At 34.7% G+C, this 21,916-nt stretch overlaps 1 protein-coding gene across 1 annotated transcript; it reads right to left on the bottom strand.

The window, feature by feature from the left end:
* Positions 1-5,466: 5,466 nt before the first annotated feature.
* Positions 5,467-21,359, bottom strand: LOC111146366. The gene is made up of 9 exons (XM_022501898.1): positions 21,355-21,359; positions 20,427-20,510; positions 18,031-18,059; positions 16,529-16,867; positions 15,359-15,658; positions 10,370-10,472; positions 8,642-8,717; positions 5,817-5,945; positions 5,467-5,610 (listed from the first exon to the last, which is right to left on the bottom strand). The coding sequence occupies exons 1-9, from the start codon at positions 21,357-21,359 to the stop codon at positions 5,467-5,469; spliced, it is 1,209 nt and encodes a 402-aa protein (XP_022357606.1).
* Positions 21,360-21,916: the final 557 nt, after the last annotated feature.

A 21,916-nucleotide genomic window follows, 5' to 3' on the forward strand; every position in this document is an offset into this window, starting at 1 on the left:
AGGTATATTTATTTTTTTAGACTTTTTTCATCAAAGGTATCATTTGTAGAGGAGCACGCAAATATCACAAGCATGCAACTTCAAGTGTCATAGGGTAAACCTACTCACAAAGCCAGAAGCACATCAAAACCTGCACATTCCCAGCTCTCCAGAGCTTATCACTACCACCTCCCAACTCTCACTAACCTACATTTAACCTCCTAGACTAGGCTTGCCTGCTGGTACACATCCTATAAATGGCATCAGAGACTCAAACTGCTCTGTGGGGAGCCTGCTTCACTCTCTGCCTCTGCCTGCCATTCTGCCTGCTTGTGCTCTCTCTCTCTCTCTCTGACAAATAAATAAATAAAATCTTAAAAAAAAAAGAGTTTTTTTCTAGAAATTAATTGAGCAAACCTGTGGCAAAAAATTACTGAGAAAATTGGGGTACCTGGATGGCTCAGTCTGTGACGTGCCTGACTCTTGATTTTGGCTCTGATCATGATCTGAGGGTTGTGAAATTGAGGTCTTCATGGGGCTCTGCACTGGTAGTGGAGCCTGCTTAAGAGTTTCTCTCTCCCTCTCCCTCTAACCCTCCCCCATCACTAAAAAATTACTAAGAAAATTAGAAAAAAAAAGAAACAATATAGAATGAAATATGAGAAGTAGAACTGACATAACAAATAGAAAAAATAAGACAATGTTATGAACATTCATATCAAATTTGAAAACACAAAAATGGATAAAATTCTGAAAATGACAAGCTGGTCATAAAAATTTAAAGACTGACACTTTAACAATATTAAGTCTTCAAATATATTACTGGGATATTGTTCCATTTGCTGTGTCTCCTCTAATTTCCTTCATTAATTTTTTTAAGTTATCTATTTTTAGTAATCTCTACACCCACCTTGAGCTCAAACCCAGCTGACCCAGACAGGTGCCCCTCATTAATGCTTCGGATCAGTACGAAGTCTTTCACCTCCTTTGTTAAGTTTGTTCCTAAGCATTTTACTCCTTTTGGTATTATTGTAAATGGAATTGTTTTTCCAAATTCCTTTTCAGACAGTTCATTGTCAGTGTATAGAAACACAACTGATTTTTGTGGGTTGATTTTATATTCTGCAACTTTACTGAAATTGCTTATTTGTTTTAAAAGTTTTTTATGGAGTCTTTGGGATTGTCTACATATAAGATCATGGAATCAGCAAACAGGGACAGTTTAGGTCTTCCTTACTGATTTGTATGCCTTTTTTTTTTCCCCTCCATTAATTACTCTGGCTAAGACTTCCAATATTATGTTAAACAAAAGTGACAAGAGTGAACATTCATGCTGTTTTCCTGATCACTGAGGTCAAGCTTACAGTGTTTTACCATTGAGTGGGTTGTTAGCTATGGGTTTTTAATACATGACGTTTATTATGAAGAGATACTTTCCCTCTTTCTATACCTAGTTTCTTCAAAGGTTTTATCATGAAAGTGTTTAGAATTTTTTCAAATCCTTTTTCTTCATGTGTTGAGATGATCATGTGATTTTTAGTCTATTGTGGTTAATACAGTGTAGCATGTTCATTAATTTTCAGATATTGAATTATCCTTGCATCCCAGGGATAAATCCTACTTGGTCATCCTGTATGAGCCTTTTAATATGCTATTGGATTCAGTCTGCCAGTATTTTGTTGAAGATTTTTACATCTATATTTTTCAGAATATTGGCTGGAAGCTGTTTTTCTTGCGACATCTTTGGCTGTGATGTCAAGGTAGTGAAGGGCTTCAAAAAATTAGTCTGGAAGTATTCATCCCCTTCAATTTTTCTGAAGGAGTTTGAGAAGCACTGGCATTAATTTTTGTTTAAATGTTTGGTGGAATTCAGTGGTGAAGCTATACAGTCCTCGCCTTTTCTCTGTTCAAAGTTTTTTGATTTCTGATTTACTCTCCATATTAGTTATAGGTCTATTCAGATTTTCTACTTTATGACTTAATCATGGGAGGTTAGATGTTTCTAGGAATTTATCCATTTCTTATAGGTTACCCAGGTTGTTAGTGTGTAATTTTTCATAATAGGGTCTTATTACCCTTTTTATTTATAGGACATTGGTCTTCTTTCATTTCTGATTTTATTTGAGTCTTCACTCTTTTTCTTAGTTTAGCTAATGGTTTATCAACTTTTTTTATCTTTTCAAATAACCAACCTTCCGTTTTGTTCATTTTTTCTACTATTTTTCTTTTTTTTTCTAATTCATGTATTTCTGCTCAAATCTTTGTTACTTCCTTTTGCTAACTTTGAGATCAGTTTTTTCTTCTTTTTCTAGCTTTTAAGGAATAGAGTTGGGTTTCTTATGCAATCCCTATCAAAATTCCCATAGCATTTTTTGACAGAAATTTTAAAAGACACACAATTCTATAATTCACATGGGACACAAAAAACCGTGAATAGTTAAATCAATCTTGAGAAAGAAGAATGAAGCTGGAGGCATCATGCTTCCTGATGTCAGAAGTACAAAGGGGCACCTGGGTGGTTCAGTGGGTTAAAGCCTCTGCCTTCAGCTCAGGTCATGATCCCAGGCTCTCTGCTCAGCAGGGAGCCTACTTCCCTTCCTTTCTCTCTGCCTGCCTCTCCACCTACTTGTAATCTCTGTCTGTCAAATAAATAAATAAAATCTTAAAAAAAAAAGAATATAGTACAAAGCTACAGTAATCAACTGCAGAACTGGTATAATGACAGACATATGGACATTGGGAATAGATTAGAGAATTCAGGAATAAATCCACACATTTGTGGTCAACCACTTTTTACAAGGGAGTCAAGAACACACAATGGAGATAGGATCATCTCTTGAATAAATGATGTTGGGAAAACTAAATATCCACATTCAAAAGCATGAAAGTGGGCCCTTCCTTTACAATGTCAGAAAAATCAACTCAAAATAGATTAAAGACTTAAATGTAAAACCTGAAACTATAAAACTCCTAGAAAACATGGAGAAAGGTATATTAGGGTGATTTTGGCAATGATTTCATGGCTATGACAAAAGTACAGACAACAAAAACGCAAATAGACAAATGGGACGATATGAAGCTAAAAAGCGACTGCATGGCAAAGGAACAACAGACTGAAAGGGCAGCTATAGAATGGGCAGAAATTCTTTCAGGAGTCCTTAGAAAACAGAAAATTCATCACAAGAATGCAAATATTGGTTTCTCACTGTTATTAATGCATCTAAGACTGTAACCTATTTGCACATATTTGATCCATGAAACAGGAAACAATTACTCAGATACACCGGCAAGTAGTTCCAGGGTAGGCAACAGCTTTTGGTGGCTTTCAGGGTTCATTCTCCACATGAATCTTAAAGGTCTTGACTCAAGCCCAAAATGTTTGTGGTCCTCCAGTCCCTTGCAGACCGTTTATTGCCCTGAGCCTCTGCATCTTAACTTCTCTCAACTTGGAGTTACATCATTTGGCCTAATGAGTTTCTAAAACAAGGTTTCATTTTATCTAGGGCATGTTTCCAGGTATGTTTTTAAATTAATCAGTGCGAGTGATAAAAGATAACTTGACCTCTGGAAAAAAGTTTCCAAACCATCTACCTGATAAGAGATTAATCTCCAAGGGGAACCCTCCTACACTGCTGGTGCAGCCACTCTGGAAAACAGTATGGAGTTTCCTCAAAAAGTTGAAAGTAGAGCTACCCCATGACCCAGTAATCACACTACTGGATATTTACCCCAAAGATACAAATGTAGCGATCTGAAGGGACACATGCACCCCAATGTTTATAGCAGCAATGTCCACAACAGCCAAACTATGGAAAGAACCTAGATGTCCATCAACAGATGAATGGATAAAGAAGATGTATATCTACAATGGAATACTATGCAGCCATCAAAAAAAGAAACCTTGCCATTTGCAACAACATGGATGGAACTAGAGGGTATTATGCTAAGAGAAATAAGTCAACCAGGAGAGGACAATTATCATATGATCTCTCTGATATATGGAACTTAAGAAACAAGACAGAGGATCATAGGGGAAGAAAGGGGAAAAAAAAAAAACGAAACAAGATGAAACCAGAGAGAGAGAGAGACAAACCATAAGAGACTCTTAATCTCAGGAAACAAACTGAGGGTTGCTGGAGGGGAGAGGGGTGGAGGGATGGGGTAACTGGGTGATAGACATCGGGAAGGGCATGTGTTATAATGAGCACTGGGTATTATATAAGACTAATGAATCACAGACCTGTACCCCTGAAACAAAGAATACATTAAATGTTAATTAATTGAATTTAAAAATTTTTTAAAAAGGCTAATTAGTGGCAGAATTAAGACTCCGTCGAGTGGGTTGGGGGGAAGAAAGGTTAATCTCCAAAGCATATAAAGAACTCCTGAAATTCAACAGCAAGAAAACTAATAACAAACTAAAAAATAGGCTAAAGATTTGAACAGATACTTCTCCAAAGAAGATATAAATGGCTAACAGGTATGTGAAGAAGTACTCAATGTCATTAATCATCAAGGAAGTGCAAATCAATACCACAATGAGATATTACCTGACACATGCCAGGGTGGCTGTTATTAAGAAAACAGGACAGGGGAGTGGGGGAAGATTTCAGAATAGGAGGATTCTGAGTTCACATCCTCCCGCTGACACACCCAGGCAACAGCTACATGTGAAGCAGCTCACTCTGAAAACAACTCGAGACTGGCAGAATAGACTTTTCACAGATAAGACATAAACAGAAGTCCCATTGAAAAGGGTAGGAAGGGGAGAGATGCAGCCATGAACCAAACTTCCAGCAGGGTGACCTATAAGCAGTAGGGATATCACAGGTGCAGAGGTCCTCCTTGAGGACCAAGGGGATCAAGCCCCACATCAGGCACCCCAGGCTCTGATACGGGGAAGGGAGGATGAAACCTCATAATGATGTGGGAAACAAAGGCAAAAGAAATGCAGCTTAAATTAAAATTGTCTTACAGCTTGCAGCTCACTGCTAGATATCTGAAACATGCAAAACGTGACCTTCCTCAAGGAGATCCTGGCTGCCTTAGAGACTTAATGTTTATTTTATTTTATTTTATTTTATTTTAAATTAACATATCGTGTTATTTGTGTCAGGGGTACAGGTCTGTGATATCATCAGTCTTAACACAACACCCACCATAACACATACCTTCCCCAATGTCCATTCCCCAGCCACCCCTTCTCGCCATCCCCCCTTCCCTCCAGCAACCCTCAGGTTTTGTTTTCTAAGATTAAGAGTCTCATGGTTTGTCTCCCTCTCTGGTTTAGTCTTGTTTCATTTTTTCCTCTCTTCCCCCATGATCCTCTACCTTGTTTCTTAAATTCTGCGTATCAGTGAGATCATGTTTAAAAGTAACCATATCTTGGCAGCCGCAGGCCCTTCCAGATCCTGACAGCCTTGCTTCCAGATTCCTTGGAGACTTGTGCTATCCCTAACTCCCATGAATTACGAAGTATGCAATCAGTCACTGCTCACGATCCCAGTTTAGCTCTTTCTGTGCACAGGTCCTGTCCGCGAATAGGGAAGGGATGAAGGTGTAGGCTGAGGAAATAGGAGGCCCCTGACCTTCCTGACTAGGCTTCACAGCTATTGCTGGCAAGTGGAGACGCTGAGACAGAGCAGAACAAGAGATAAGGGAGCACGCCAAGACAGCGCAAGAATCTCAAGGCCACAAGCTTCCCGGTCAGTCCTTAATAAAAGACCGCCACTAACAGCCCTCATTTGGCAACCCATTCGGGACCCCTCTCACTCTAGAGAGCTTTTTCTTTCCTTTCTGCTCTCACCTTCACTTAGTAAACTTTCACTTCACTTTACCCTTTTGTGTCCACGAGATTTTCTTCCACTCCGTGAGACAGGAGCCCTGTAATCCTGCAACACTAACATCTGGCTTTGAAAATCAGCAGGACTTAACTCCAGGAGCTTTGAAAATTGGTGGGGCTTAATCTGGGGAGAGCCAGAATATAAGATACAGGATACAGGATATAAAAATGGAGACTCTTAAGGGGGCGGCACACCATATCACTCTGAGACCCAGCACAGGAGCAGCAGTTTGAAAAGCACCTGGGTTATCTACGAAGGAGATTCATGACTAATTTTAGCATGTCTGTGAATTGCTATTGTTAATTGATATATATTCAGATAGATAGATAGATAGATATCAATCACATCTTTTTTTTATATATATCCATATATATATATTTCTCCCGTGTGTGTGTGTGTATATATATATATGTATAAACATATGTAAATATATATAAATATATATATATAAATATTCAGATAGATAGATAAATAGATATCAATCACATCTTTTTTTTATATATATCCATATATATATATTTCTCCCGTGTGTGTGTGTGTGTATATATATAGGTATAAACATATATAAATATATATATATATATTTGTCCTGTCCTATCTTCTTTATCCATATATATATATATCTCCCATATATATACGTATCTCCCATATACATATATATATATATTTCCCATATATATATAATTTGTCCTGTTTTATTTATAAATATAAGCAAAAAAATATTCCCAGAATGGTTTAACACTAGATATCTCTCAACGTTGTTTATCATATTAATGGACTACTATAGAAAATTCATATGACTATGTTAACAGATACAAAATTACTTAAGTTCAACAATCTATATATGATAAAATGACAGAAAATAGAAATATTTAAATACCTTCTAAACTCAATAATATGCTTAATAGCCAAACACTGCAGCAAATATTATATTTAGTGAAATTTAAAACAGTCTTTAATTGCAGAAAAGCAAGACAAAGGTAACTAGTGTTATTTAACATTAAAAAAGGTATAAAGATTAGAAAGAAAGAAACAAAAATGTCATTCAGTGCACAAGAGATGATTATCTAAATGGAAAACTTTTAGATAAACAGAAAAACTATTAAGTAATGAAGAGTTTACCAAAGTTTCCAAATTAACCTAAAAAATTAACCTAAAAAATCCTAGCAAGTTAACCTAAAAAATCCAGAGCTTTTCCTAAATCACTAATAACCAGCTAGGAAATTTCGCTAAAAAATTAAAACATCATTCATCATAGTGAACAAATTAAAAGTACCAAGGAATTAATTTAGCAAACACAAAACCTACAGAGAGAAAATTTTAAAACTTTCCTAAAAGGCATTCAGAAAGACTTGAATAAATAGATAGCATATTTATGGGTGAACTAAATTATATTGTACAGATAACAATGCTCTCTAAATTAAATTAATCTGTCAATTCAATGTAAGACTAACCAAAACTCCAGCTATATTTTTTAAATGAAATAAACTTATTTCATGATGTGCATGTGTGTGTATGTATCCCTGAATGGGATGTGTCTTTAAAAAACACAAAAAGGGGTCTCTCCCTACCACATTTTAACATAACATAAGACCATAATAAAAAACTACATGCAATCATGAAGAAACAAAAAAATTAAACCATGCAACAAAACTCTCTACTTGAGAGAGCTAAAAACAGAGCTCATCAATAAGGAAAAGGACAGATTGTATATAACTGATGTTGGGAAACCTGGCTCATTATATGATGAAAATTAACAATATATGTCATTCCAACATTATGTACAAAGGTTAAAATACTTAAATATGAAATAGAAAAATACGAAGCTAATAAATGCGATTATATTTCTGTGAATTTACACAAATGATGACTTCTTAAATAAGTCCCTAAACTCAAACTGTTAGGTGAAAAATTGATGGATTTAACAACATCAAAGCTTAAAGATTTCTGTTCTTTTGATGATATAACTGAGAAATTTAGTAGAGTGGTACCAAATAAGGAGAAGTAATCACTGCCTAGTACATAAAAAATCTAGGAGAAGTAATCACTGCCTAGTACATAAAAAATCTAGAATATTCTGCAAATACAGACAACCAACCAGAAATTACATGAAGATATAGATAAGAACCTCACAGAAAGGGAAACCTGAATGGGAAAGAAGTACACAAAGACATGCTCATATTTATTAACACTCAGGGAAAAAAAAAAAACAAGCCCAAAAACAAAATCAAAGCAGTCATTCAACTGGTGGTATTGGTTGGAAGGGTCCTGAATTAGGGGACGAATAGAAATATTGTTCTTCAATTAACATATGCTTTGCCTGATATGAGGAATTTGAGAGGCAAAGTGGTGGGTTTGGGGGGTAGGGAAGGGAAAAAATGAAACAAGATGGGATCGGGAGGGAGACAAACTATAAGAGACTCTTAATTTCACAAAACAAACTGGGGGTTGCCGGGAGTTGGAGGAGTAGGAAGAAGGTGGTTGGGTTATAGATATTGGGGAGGGTATGTGCCATGGTGAGTGCTGGGAAGTGTGTAAGCCTGACAATTCACAGACTTGTACCCCTGGGGCTAATAATACATTATATGTTAATTTTTTTAAAAAGGGAAAAAAAAAGAAAAGAAATATTGTCCTTAATACAATTTCACATGAACCCACTAGTTCATGAAACGGGATTATATAAACAAATCTGTTTCCATTTATTTTTCAAATGATAATTACTTCTACCAAATGGATGATTTAATATGGAAAGTTAAGTCTTAAATTTGAATTATGCACAATGACAGCAAAAGTCACACACCTACCAATTACCTGTATACAGGAAAAACTTCGTTGATTAAAGATTCCACATCAGGCTGACTCAGCTGGGGTGTGGTTTCAAGAGCATTCTCTGACCTATAGGTAGGATGACATTGATAAATCGGTAAGCGGAAGACAGCCCAAACACTCCCCCTAATGGCAATAGATTGCAAGAGTATTCTATGAATAAAAATCGGGAGATTGAGATCTCTTTAGAGATTGATCAAAATATGTTTTCAGTGTTTAATTCAGCATAAAAATACTCCATTAACAGAATTTGAAGGTTGTTTCTACCCTATAATAGTAAGAGTCATAACTTACGATTTGTCCTGTTGAAGAACATACCCAATACCCACTACACTCCCAAATGTATACCTCTCATCTGCTCTGTAACTTCCAGGTTCATATATAATTGACATATTCTCTTGGATGTCAAATAAGCATTTAAAAATTAACATGTTCAAAATAGAACTCTTGATCCTCCCTAAAAATTTGTTCTCCCTCTAATTTTTCCCCATTTATAAAAGGTTTCTTCAATCTTTGTTGAAATGTTTAGAATCATCAAGATAATTTCTCCCTTTTCCCCTTTGCCCACATCTATCCAGGTACAAATCTTGTCATCCTAAACCTCTCCCTAATTCCTCAGTTCCAAGGGCTACCACCCTAGTCCAGACCACTGTTGATTGCCAACTTCACTATGGCAATCACCTCTTTAAAAACCTTCTTTCATTCATTCTGGAGCTCTAAGAGATTTTGTCCATGTTCCAGTGACAGAGATCTTTCTATAGTGTCAATCAGATCCTTCTACCCTCTTGTTTTAAATACTTCAATAGTTTGGTATTCTAAGTAGCAAAAATCCCAAATGCCTTTCAAGGCCTAAGGGCCTTAGCTGTTCTAAAGCCCATCTCTATTTCTAAATCATTGTTCTATGCACACTTACCTCATTTTGTCCTGGGACACACCAAGCTCATTCCCACCTTGGTACCTACAATAACTCCTCCTTTTTTGTCTGTAATACTCTTCTATGAGAATGTCACTCACAACTCTTTTCTTATCCAGGTCCCAATTTTAACGTCAACTCCTCAGAGCAACCACTCAGTATAAACTAGTCCCATAGTCTCTTTCAATTACATCATTTGCCTTATTTTCTAAGTAGTGTATATCACCAGCCAGTGTTCTCTTGCTTCCTTTTAACTTTTCATTGACTATCTCTCCCTATTGAGACATACGCTTCTAAAATTTTTGTTTATTTGTGTCTCTATTGCCCTCACTGAGAATAATGCATAGCAGTTCAGACACTCAAAAGGTATCTGTTGAATAAATAAATAGATACTTTATTACGTTAGTCCTATAAAGTGAGACTACTTTCATCTTACTGTGGCTTTGTGAGGTAGATTTATCTCTTGCTTCCAATCTCAGCCTTCTTCACCACTCAGTGGATCCCCTCCCACCAGCTGTCTGAAGTTCATATGCTCTCTCCTTCAAATCTGTTCTAAAGGAAGACTCTTAGGCTCAATTCACCAGAAATGACTAACAGCATACTTTTATAACAATCCCAGTACGGTGTCATTTGAACAAGAATAAACTCTTGACTGCCGGAATTACTAAGTAAATAGAAAAGAGTTTTGCATCATCATTCTTTCCATGATAACTTTTGCCAAAACCCTTGATATGTCCTTTCTTCATATTTAAAACTAGCCCCTATTTTACCTATCTTCCCTGACATAGACAGGTAGAATGCAACTTACTTTTTCTTTCTCCAAATAAGATAGATAACAATTGACAAAAAACATAACAGAAGTATGGGTAGACCAATGATACGCAACCAAGTATAAGGAGAATGAGAAGTACCTGAAAGACACAAACCAGAAACATGTTCTTTGGGACTATACTTTCCATACATTACACTGCCATTTTGGCACTTTAAATCTGCCAATGATCTTTTGATTTGCCATTGTTTTGTTGACATTCAAATTGATACTATGAGATGATTGGCCATATTCAATTTTATAAAAGAATATGCTAATGTGTATTCAAATTGAACACAGACAATATTTAATACCATTTGATGACACTCAAGAATAAGCAAAAAAGACAAAACCACCCAAATATTCAACAAAAGAAAATGTTTAAGAAAAATATAATGTAGTCACATTGAAATACTATTCAGTTACTAAAATGGAACTTTCAAAGAATCTGCTAAAGCCCCAGAAAATAAACTTTTTAATGATAATAATTAGTATTTAAGATTAATGTGTTAAGTGATGTGATAAGCATCTTATAAGGGTGATTTACATCAACTAAGTACGGTTATTAGGTATAGATGGGGAAACAAAGGCTCTGAGACGTTAAGAAAATTGTCCAAAGATTGATAGTGATTAAGTGGCAAAATTGGAAAGCAATTCTGTTCTGTCTGATTTTAGAGCCTGCAGTCTTATGAAAAGAAATTATGAAATTTTAAATACCAACACTTCATGATAGCTATTTTGACCATGGTGTTCCTAAATTGTATTCCAAGCCACTTCTTTCTATGTAGCCTTCTGAATATAATTTATATTTTCTATTTTAATTAAGTTTAACCAAAGGTCATCATGATTATCATGATTCTTAAAATATAAGAATATCTAAGAATTCTTAGCTAATTCTTAGATATAAAAATGAACCTATACACTATGTGATGGACCTCAAGGAAATTTGTACTTACATTAAATGGCATGAATTATTGTACATTTTGTATTCGTAGGTCTACTTCTGGTATATTTCAGGGTCCTTTTTCTGATTGAGATCATTTTTCTGTTCATTGTTACCTCTTATTTCTATTTAATTTGCTGCTTTCAATTTTTCATTACCATTGAAGAGAAATTCTTGCTACTAATTACTTCTTCACTGATACTATTAGGAAAATCCATGTGAGAAATTTTGTGATTTATTTTTGACTATTCAGACATCACTTGGTTTCGGTTTTTAGTTTTAACTATTTTTTTTTATACTTAGCTCATTCAAAATGGGTGACGGAGGCTGAATGGGCCTAAAATATGAACAGAGCCCTGAAGTAGGCAATAATAAACCATGGGAATAAAGTCTCTATAGAAGAACTCAATAGAATCAGGGGTTTATATCCCTAAAATTTGTTACAAAGCTAAGGAAGGAGGAATTCTCTTTTAAATTGATAAGTTACTCCTTTACAGACAATTGAAGCTCAGTGAGAAGTGAAATTAATATAATAATCCAGCTAATAGATTGATGGGAGGTACATGTGGTATTCAATGGACATACTCCAATCTCATGATTTGGGGAAACTTTCAGAAAAAAAGGAGCTGATTAAACTCAGTTTCAAGAAATACACATAACAAAATATTTACCTCTACTCCTTCCTATGATTTCCTTAAAATTATAGTAACAAAAATAAAATGTTTAAATGAAAAACAACAAACAGAAGAGTGATCTTCACTGGCATGAGATTTCAACAAACTTACCAAAGGTGTAAAGTGGGTAGAGGAGTGGCTTTTGAAGGTGTAGGATGAGAGAAGCTACAGGCTCCTGTATGCAAAAAAGCAGTTGATGTCAGGCAGAGACAGCCCTGCAGAACCTGGAGAGCATTTGTACTCAGAGGGCAAAAGAAGGAGGGGTGGATCACAGAATGAAACTTAGAGTCGAAAGTACCCATTTATGTATCTGAAAACAGAATTCTGGAGAGGCAGGTGTGCTTAATGTGCAGCCAAAAAAGAAAAAAAGAAAGAAAGAAAGAAAAGAAAAGAAAGAGAGAGAGAGAAGAAGAAGAAGGGGCAGTTAAGTAATTTAATGAATATACTGGAAATAAATACAGTACAGAGTCAGAGGCCCAGAGTATAGCCCTCCACATTTTGGCTTCTCGATTCTCCTGGCTAACTGTTGAGAGCAGCAGCCTGCTTTCTGCAAACAAAAGTCGTTCTTTACAAGATACAATTAGCCAAATAAAGATTCTATAATTCTCCAGTCAGGGCTCACCAGACTTTGAATAAAACCTGTAATCAAAGTAAGAAAGACTGAGTAAAAGAAACGTAAAATTAAAATGATGGGGAGCACCTGACTGGCTCACTCAGTAGAGCATGTAGACAATTTCAGGATTGTGAGTTCAAGTCCTACATTAGGCATAGATCGTACTTCAAATTTAAATAAATAAATAAATACATACATATGGTAGTGGGTCGGGGGGAGAGTGGAAGAGATAATTTTAAAAACAGAAGATATTACAATACTTCTAAATTATTATTCCCAGATAGATTTGACAAGATATTATTTTCATACAGCAGGAAAAATTGGATATGAAAAATAAATCAATTATAAAATTAATCTTAAGTTGTAAAAGCAATTAAAAAATATAAACCTGATTGTCAAAAGAAGGAAAAATTAAATTAAAGTGTTCAAAGATAATTTTTTAAAATCTCCCTGATACTATGAAGAAAAGAAAAAGAGACATATTTTTTAAAAAAAGAAAATAAAGTTCAATTGAAATGTTTTAATGTCCACTTAATTGAGGTTTATAAAAAGAGAATAAGTTAAGTGAATAGGTGGAAAATTCTCAAAGAAATAAGAAAATATTCAGAGTTGAAGGATTTGAGTCTCCAAATTGTGTGAGCTGATTAAATGCCAATAACATTGAAGTATTAAAAATAAGATTAAAACCCTAAAAATAGCACTAGGACGTTTCAGAACTCTAGATAAAGAGAAGATACTGTATTATCAGAGAGAAGATACAGTAATATTTACTATTATGATTATCTGATTGACATTTGACTTCTCAGCAGTAACAATGGGTGATCAAAGATAATGGAGGAGTAGTCTATAAGATCTGAGGGCAGAAAGATTGTTAAACTAAATTTATGTAACAAGCAACCTATCAATCACATGAAACAGTAGTCATTTTTTGTGCTTTATTTAGGTTAGTCCACAGTTTATTTAATTCACAGACTAATGAGATATCGTAGGTTTAAATGAGGTTATGGTTAACCCATCTGGACTATGTACTAAGCAACTTATTCCAATATTCCCATAGCTGGTTATGCAGAAAAACTGTTAAACTTCCAAAAGACATGATGTCTCCTTCATTCATTCAAACTTTATGATTCAGTGTCATTGATGACTAGTGATGCTTTTTGGTTCTTGGATGATTATAACAAATTATGGAGAAATCCTCACCATTTTCCTGAGTCTACACATTTTCCAAAAGCTATGAAAAACATTAACCCACAGACTCAAGAAGCTTAAGAAAATACAAGCAAGATAAATACAAAGAACGTGACACCAAAACACTAACAATAAAACTAACCTAAAATAAATACAAGGAAAAAGTCTTAAAAGCAGCTAGGGTGAAGAGGAGATACATTCCTTTCAAAGGACAACCCATAAAACTGATATATACTTTTTCAAAGGAAATAATGAAAGTCAGAAGCTAGTAAAATACCATTGTCAAAGTGATGAAAAAAATAACTATCAAAACTGAAATTTAAAAATCCTATAAAAATGTACCTCAAAAGTTAAACATTTTATGACCAAAAATATTAAAAGAATTGGCCATCTATACATCTTCGCTAAGGAAAAAACTAGAGAGAATTCTTTAGGCAGAAGATAAGTAAAACTTTGAACATAGACAAAGAAATAAAAAACAATAGAAAGGATAAATCTAAAAGAATATTACTATGAATAACAGGAAAAAACAATAATATATTTTGGCATTTAAGTATATATAAAGAATTAAAATGAATAAGACATACACCTGAAACTAATATAACATTGTGTATCAACTATATTCAAACAAACAAAAATTTAAATAAATGAATAAGTTAAATGAAATGCACAAAATGACAACATCAAGAGTGGAAATTCATATAAGCTTATTGTATTACCTGAAAAATAATAAAAATAATAAATTATATTAAGCTCTAATAAGTCAAGAGATGCAAGTTGCAGTCTCCAAGTGAACCACTTAAACTACACGGAACATATAGTTAACAAATTAATGGAGGAGGTAAATGAAACAAAAATAAATAACCCAAAAAAATTCAGGAAGAGAGAGAAAGGGACATGAAACAGGTCAAATAATAGAAAACAATAGTAAGATGGTATATGAAAACTCCAATATACCAGTATTTACACTAAATATATAGAGAAAAAAATGCTTCAGTGTCAAAAGATTAGGTGAAATATTTATTTAAATTCTATAAGAAATTATATAAATGCAGAAACATAAATATATTTAAATTATTACTTAAATTTTTAAGGAAAACCATACTTTGTTTAACAATGGCTTTGAAACAAAGGGTACAATTGACAGAGCTTGGCTGGAAGATAGGCAAGGAAAAATTGGCTGCTAAGAGACTTCCTATGGTGGATGACACAAAAGTAAATTTTACCACACTGTTGAAGGTCGTAGAGGTAATCACCAAAGGAACTATATTGGGAAGAAAACTATATTGGGAAGAGGAAAAGTTGAAGGGGGTGTAAGTGAACCTGATCTTCACTGACTGTGGCAGAAATTCAATGGAAAGCAGTTAAGGTAGATGAATTAAAAATTTGCCATTTAAGAACAGTGACCCTTGGAGGCAGAACTGGGGTAGAGAAGGTTTTCATTACTTCATTCATTTAAGCATGCTCATGTATCACAATGACTTAACATTTCTAAAAATAGACAATTACACATGCACTTCTGATATGAATTTTTAAAACATTTCCCCTTGTTGATTATTACTTCTACTTACATTCTTGTTTGACTGACAAGGGAACAATCTTCTCTTCATTCCTTAGAGGATGATCCATGTGCACAGTCAGATATTGGAGACCTAGGGACCTCACAGCCTCCAAGGAGATGGTGCACATTTTAGTGATAGTCACTGTGCCATTTGGATTCTGAGCAAGGTATTCCTCAGGAGGATTAATCAAGACTTGTGATGGGAAAAGAGATATTTGGGGAACAGGTTTTCCCACAGCTGAGTAAATAAATCTAAGAAAATCTTCAGAGTCAAGATTGGACTGGAGTTCAGTTTTTAATCCAGATAGAGCTGAGACAAAAAAGGAGACAGAAAATTAAATATAAAAAAATGTTAAAGATAGACGTCCCCAAATATTTATATGATGACAAAATGTTGAAACATGTCCCTTTCAGACACCTCTCCTCATATTTTGCAAAACCTCACAATTCCATCTCTTGCACCTACCATCCTCCAATTGAAGAGAAATGCTTCATATCTCCACTTTCATTCAACCTTTAAATTACCTTATATAAACCTCCAATACTTTAAATTTACAGCAAAATAATGAGAAGACACTCTGATACTATCACTATTCTTTCAACATTTTGTTAATTCTTATTGTCTGTCTTCTTTCCTCTTCCATTTTCTCCACTCTTTTTCTTTTCCTCTCTTTCCCAGTGAAAATTCTTTTTTTTTAAAGGATTATTTATTTTTTATGTATTGACACAGAGAGAGAGATCACAAGTAGGCAGAGAGTCAGGCAGAGAGAGAGAAGCAGGCTTCCTGATGAGCAGAGAGCCAGATGCAGGGCTTGACCCCAGGACCCTGAGATCATGACCTGTGCAGAAGGTAGAGGGTTAACCCACTAAGCCACCCAGGCACCCCCCAACCCAGTGAAAATTCTGATGCCATCCATGAACTTTACCTACCAGATTAAAATCAGTGCAGTGTAAAAAGTTAGATGCGAGGTCAGAAGACCTAAATGTTATGCCTGGTCCTGTACTGTGTGAAAATGGAAAATCATATAACTATCATTGGTTTCCATTTTTTTTCTTCTGTGTAACAAAAGCATGGGTGGCCTCTATTATAATCTTTCCTTCTCTGACATTCTTTCTCTGGACCTTAACCTTGAAAGACCACATCCTCAAAATTTTGACTCTACACAAAACATTTACATACCTATAATGGTAAGGCAGATTTGTCCCCCATGGCTGCCATGTGGGAACACATTAAATAGACATTTGTAGCAAGCTTCATCTTCAAATGTTACTTCACGGATAGTTATGAATGAGGAATTGGGTTCGATGACCTCACAGTGCAGTCGATCTCTGTATGGTGGAAGAATCGTTTCTCCATATACACTGCTATATGTGCCAATATTTTGTGGCAAAGAACCTTGAATCTTCTGCCAGGTAATTTGCACAATATCTGCTGGAGTTGTTAAATTGCAGAAGATGGTCACATTTTCTCCAAATACAGCTGTTTCATTATTTTTGTATTTTATTCTGTGTGGGGAACCTGAAAATAAAACTCAGTATGAATTAGGAGAAATGCTCTTTCATACTACCTTGGACTTACCCCTATCATAGCACTTATCTCTCTGTTTTATAATTATCTTTTTATATGTGTCTCTTTCCCACTAGAAAATGAACTTTCTTATCTTCTTCATCGCTGATAAGTGGTTTCTAAAAGTGTCTCTGGCATATACTACCTAATTAATAAATATTTATTGAGTACAAAAATTGAAACATAAATTGACCAACACAAGTAATGGTAATTTTGATGAATTTCTGGAGGTTGAATATGAATTAGCTTGAGGGTAATAAACTCCTCAGGACTCCAATCTTAGAGAGGACCTAAAATTCTGTCAGTTTCGCCAGCATGAACCCCTCCAGGTTCTTACAGTGAAGAGCCAAGAAAAATCACCTCATATCTTTGGCAAAGGAAGGGGGAAGTAACCACATTGAAATAAGCCCAGGCCATTTTCTATTTAAAGGAAAAAACCCTCCTCTCCAGGGAAAAGACTTTACAGGATCCTTATCTTACGCAGGTAGAAGGACAAGGACCGTACTCTGGTTCCCTTTAGCTTTCCTATCTTACTTAAGGTGGGGAAGGAGGAGTAAAAAAGTAAGAAAACTTGTGATGGCCACAGCCAAGGATCAGAGGCCCAACAAAAGAGTGAAATTTGAACATAAGATTTTAAAATACTTCCCTCCCCAACTCTTCATCATCACATCAATAGAGATCTAATATAGTGACAATGGATTACAGCTGATATGGTTGCAAGTCTCAGACTTTTATTAACAAGGGGATCTTAGAAAAATTCAAAATCAGCAGAAGAGACAGAAACAAAAAAAAAACTACATGAATTTGAAACCCTTAAGTATAGACTTATTTAAAGAGTAAACACAACCCAACTCCTTGCCAGATTAACATAAAACCCATGCTAAAGCTCTACTTACTTTGGTTCTTTTATTTTTTTAAAGATTTTATTTATTTATTTGTCAGAAAGAGAGAAAGAGAGAGCACAAGCAGGCTGAGTGGCAGGCAGAGGCAGAGTGATAAGCAGACTCCCTGCTGAGCAAGGAGCTGGATGTGGAACTCGATTCCAGGATCTTGGGATCATGACCTGAACCAAAGGCAGTGGCTTAACCAACTGAGCCACCCAGGCATCCCCTTACCTTGGATCTTATTATCTGATATGTCATGTCTGGATTTCAACAAAAAAATTATGTATGTCATGCTAAAAGCCATAAATAAAAACAATCTGAAGAGACAAAACAAGTGTCCAAGCCAGATTCAAATGTATATATATAGGTATAAACATATATAAATATATATATATATATTTGTCCTGTCCTATCTTCTTTATCCATATATATATATATCTCCCATATATATACGTATCTCCCATATACATATATATATATATTTCCCATATATATATAATTTGTCCTGTTTTATTTATAAATATAAGCAAAAAAATATTCCCAGAATGGTTTAACACTAGATATCTCTCAACGTTGTTTATCATATTAATGGACTACTATAGAAAATTCATATGACTATGTTAACAGATACAAAATTACTTAAGTTCAACAATCTATATATGATAAAATGACAGAAAATAGAAATATTTAAATACCTTCTAAACTCAATAATATGCTTAATAGCCAAACACTGCAGCAAATATTATATTTAGTGAAATTTAAAACAGTCTTTAATTGCAGAAAAGCAAGACAAAGGTAACTAGTGTTATTTAACATTAAAAAAGGTATAAAGATTAGAAAGAAAGAAACAAAAATGTCATTCAGTGCACAAGAGATGATTATCTAAATGGAAAACTTTTAGATAAACAGAAAAACTATTAAGTAATGAAGAGTTTACCAAAGTTTCCAAATTAACCTAAAAAATTAACCTAAAAAATCCTAGCAAGTTAACCTAAAAAATCCAGAGCTTTTCCTAAATCACTAATAACCAGCTAGGAAATTTCGCTAAAAAATTAAAACATCATTCATCATAGTGAACAAATTAAAAGTACCAAGGAATTAATTTAGCAAACACAAAACCTACAGAGAGAAAATTTTAAAACTTTCCTAAAAGGCATTCAGAAAGACTTGAATAAATAGATAGCATATTTATGGGTGAACTAAATTATATTGTACAGATAACAATGCTCTCTAAATTAAATTAATCTGTCAATTCAATGTAAGACTAACCAAAACTCCAGCTATATTTTTTAAATGAAATAAACTTATTTCATGATGTGCATGTGTGTGTATGTATCCCTGAATGGGATGTGTCTTTAAAAAACACAAAAAGGGGTCTCTCCCTACCACATTTTAACATAACATAAGACCATAATAAAAAACTACATGCAATCATGAAGAAACAAAAAAATTAAACCATGCAACAAAACTCTCTACTTGAGAGAGCTAAAAACAGAGCTCATCAATAAGGAAAAGGACAGATTGTATATAACTGATGTTGGGAAACCTGGCTCATTATATGATGAAAATTAACAATATATGTCATTCCAACATTATGTACAAAGGTTAAAATACTTAAATATGAAATAGAAAAATACGAAGCTAATAAATGCGATTATATTTCTGTGAATTTACACAAATGATGACTTCTTAAATAAGTCCCTAAACTCAAACTGTTAGGTGAAAAATTGATGGATTTAACAACATCAAAGCTTAAAGATTTCTGTTCTTTTGATGATATAACTGAGAAATTTAGTAGAGTGGTACCAAATAAGGAGAAGTAATCACTGCCTAGTACATAAAAAATCTAGGAGAAGTAATCACTGCCTAGTACATAAAAAATCTAGAATATTCTGCAAATACAGACAACCAACCAGAAATTACATGAAGATATAGATAAGAACCTCACAGAAAGGGAAACCTGAATGGGAAAGAAGTACACAAAGACATGCTCATATTTATTAACACTCAGGGAAAAAAAAAAAAACAAGCCCAAAAACAAAATCAAAGCAGTCATTCAACTGGTGGTATTGGTTGGAAGGGTCCTGAATTAGGGGACGAATAGAAATATTGTTCTTCAATTAACATATGCTTTGCCTGATATGAGGAATTTGAGAGGCAAAGTGGTGGGTTTGGGGGGTAGGGAAGGGAAAAAATGAAACAAGATGGGATCGGGAGGGAGACAAACTATAAGAGACTCTTAATTTCACAAAACAAACTGGGGGTTGCCGGGAGTTGGAGGAGTAGGAAGAAGGTGGTTGGGTTATAGATATTGGGGAGGGTATGTGCCATGGTGAGTGCTGGGAAGTGTGTAAGCCTGACAATTCACAGACTTGTACCCCTGGGGCTAATAATACATTATATGTTAATTTTTTTAAAAAGGGAAAAAAAAAGAAAAGAAATATTGTCCTTAATACAATTTCACATGAACCCACTAGTTCATGAAACGGGATTATATAAACAAATCTGTTTCCATTTATTTTTCAAATGATAATTACTTCTACCAAATGGATGATTTAATATGGAAAGTTAAGTCTTAAATTTGAATTATGCACAATGACAGCAAAAGTCACACACCTACCAATTACCTGTATACAGGAAAAACTTCGTTGATTAAAGATTCCACATCAGGCTGACTCAGCTGGGGTGTGGTTTCAAGAGCATTCTCTGACCTATAGGTAGGATGACATTGATAAATCGGTAAGCGGAAGACAGCCCAAACACTCCCCCTAATGGCAATAGATTGCAAGAGTATTCTATGAATAAAAATCGGGAGATTGAGATCTCTTTAGAGATTGATCAAAATATGTTTTCAGTGTTTAATTCAGCATAAAAATACTCCATTAACAGAATTTGAAGGTTGTTTCTACCCTATAATAGTAAGAGTCATAACTTACGATTTGTCCTGTTGAAGAACATACCCAATACCCACTACACTCCCAAATGTATACCTCTCATCTGCTCTGTAACTTCCAGGTTCATATATAATTGACATATTCTCTTGGATGTCAAATAAGCATTTAAAAATTAACATGTTCAAAATAGAACTCTTGATCCTCCCTAAAAATTTGTTCTCCCTCTAATTTTTCCCCATTTATAAAAGGTTTCTTCAATCTTTGTTGAAATGTTTAGAATCATCAAGATAATTTCTCCCTTTTCCCCTTTGCCCACATCTATCCAGGTACAAATCTTGTCATCCTAAACCTCTCCCTAATTCCTCAGTTCCAAGGGCTACCACCCTAGTCCAGACCACTGTTGATTGCCAACTTCACTATGGCAATCACCTCTTTAAAAACCTTCTTTCATTCATTCTGGAGCTCTAAGAGATTTTGTCCATGTTCCAGTGACAGAGATCTTTCTATAGTGTCAATCAGATCCTTCTACCCTCTTGTTTTAAATACTTCAATAGTTTGGTATTCTAAGTAGCAAAAATCCCAAATGCCTTTCAAGGCCTAAGGGCCTTAGCTGTTCTAAAGCCCATCTCTATTTCTAAATCATTGTTCTATGCACACTTACCTCATTTTGTCCTGGGACACACCAAGCTCATTCCCACCTTGGTACCTACAATAACTCCTCCTTTTTTGTCTGTAATACTCTTCTATGAGAATGTCACTCACAACTCTTTTCTTATCCAGGTCCCAATTTTAACGTCAACTCCTCAGAGCAACCACTCAGTATAAACTAGTCCCATAGTCTCTTTCAATTACATCATTTGCCTTATTTTCTAAGTAGTGTATATCACCAGCCAGTGTTCTCTTGCTTCCTTTTAACTTTTCATTGACTATCTCTCCCTATTGAGACATACGCTTCTAAAATTTTTGTTTATTTGTGTCTCTATTGCCCTCACTGAGAATAATGCATAGCAGTTCAGACACTCAAAAGGTATCTGTTGAATAAATAAATAGATACTTTATTACGTTAGTCCTATAAAGTGAGACTACTTTCATCTTACTGTGGCTTTGTGAGGTAGATTTATCTCTTGCTTCCAATCTCAGCCTTCTTCACCACTCAGTGGATCCCCTCCCACCAGCTGTCTGAAGTTCATATGCTCTCTCCTTCAAATCTGTTCTAAAGGAAG

This window comes from Enhydra lutris, unplaced genomic scaffold (genome assembly GCF_002288905.1).
Source record: "Enhydra lutris kenyoni isolate GAN:26980312 unplaced genomic scaffold, ASM228890v2 scaffoldscaffold2, whole genome shotgun sequence".
NCBI classification, from domain to species: domain Eukaryota; kingdom Metazoa; phylum Chordata; class Mammalia; order Carnivora; family Mustelidae; genus Enhydra; species Enhydra lutris.

Coding starts and splice junctions, on each gene's coding strand:
- LOC111146366 (XM_022501898.1), bottom strand. Junction 15,659..16,528: donor AATCTGCCTTACCATTATAG/GTATGTAAATGT, acceptor TTTTTGTCTCAG/CTCTATCTGGATTAAAAACT. Junction 10,473..15,358: donor CTTGTCAGTCAAACAAGAAT/GTAAGTAGAAGT, acceptor TGTGTCTTTCAG/GTACTTCTCATTCTCCTTAT.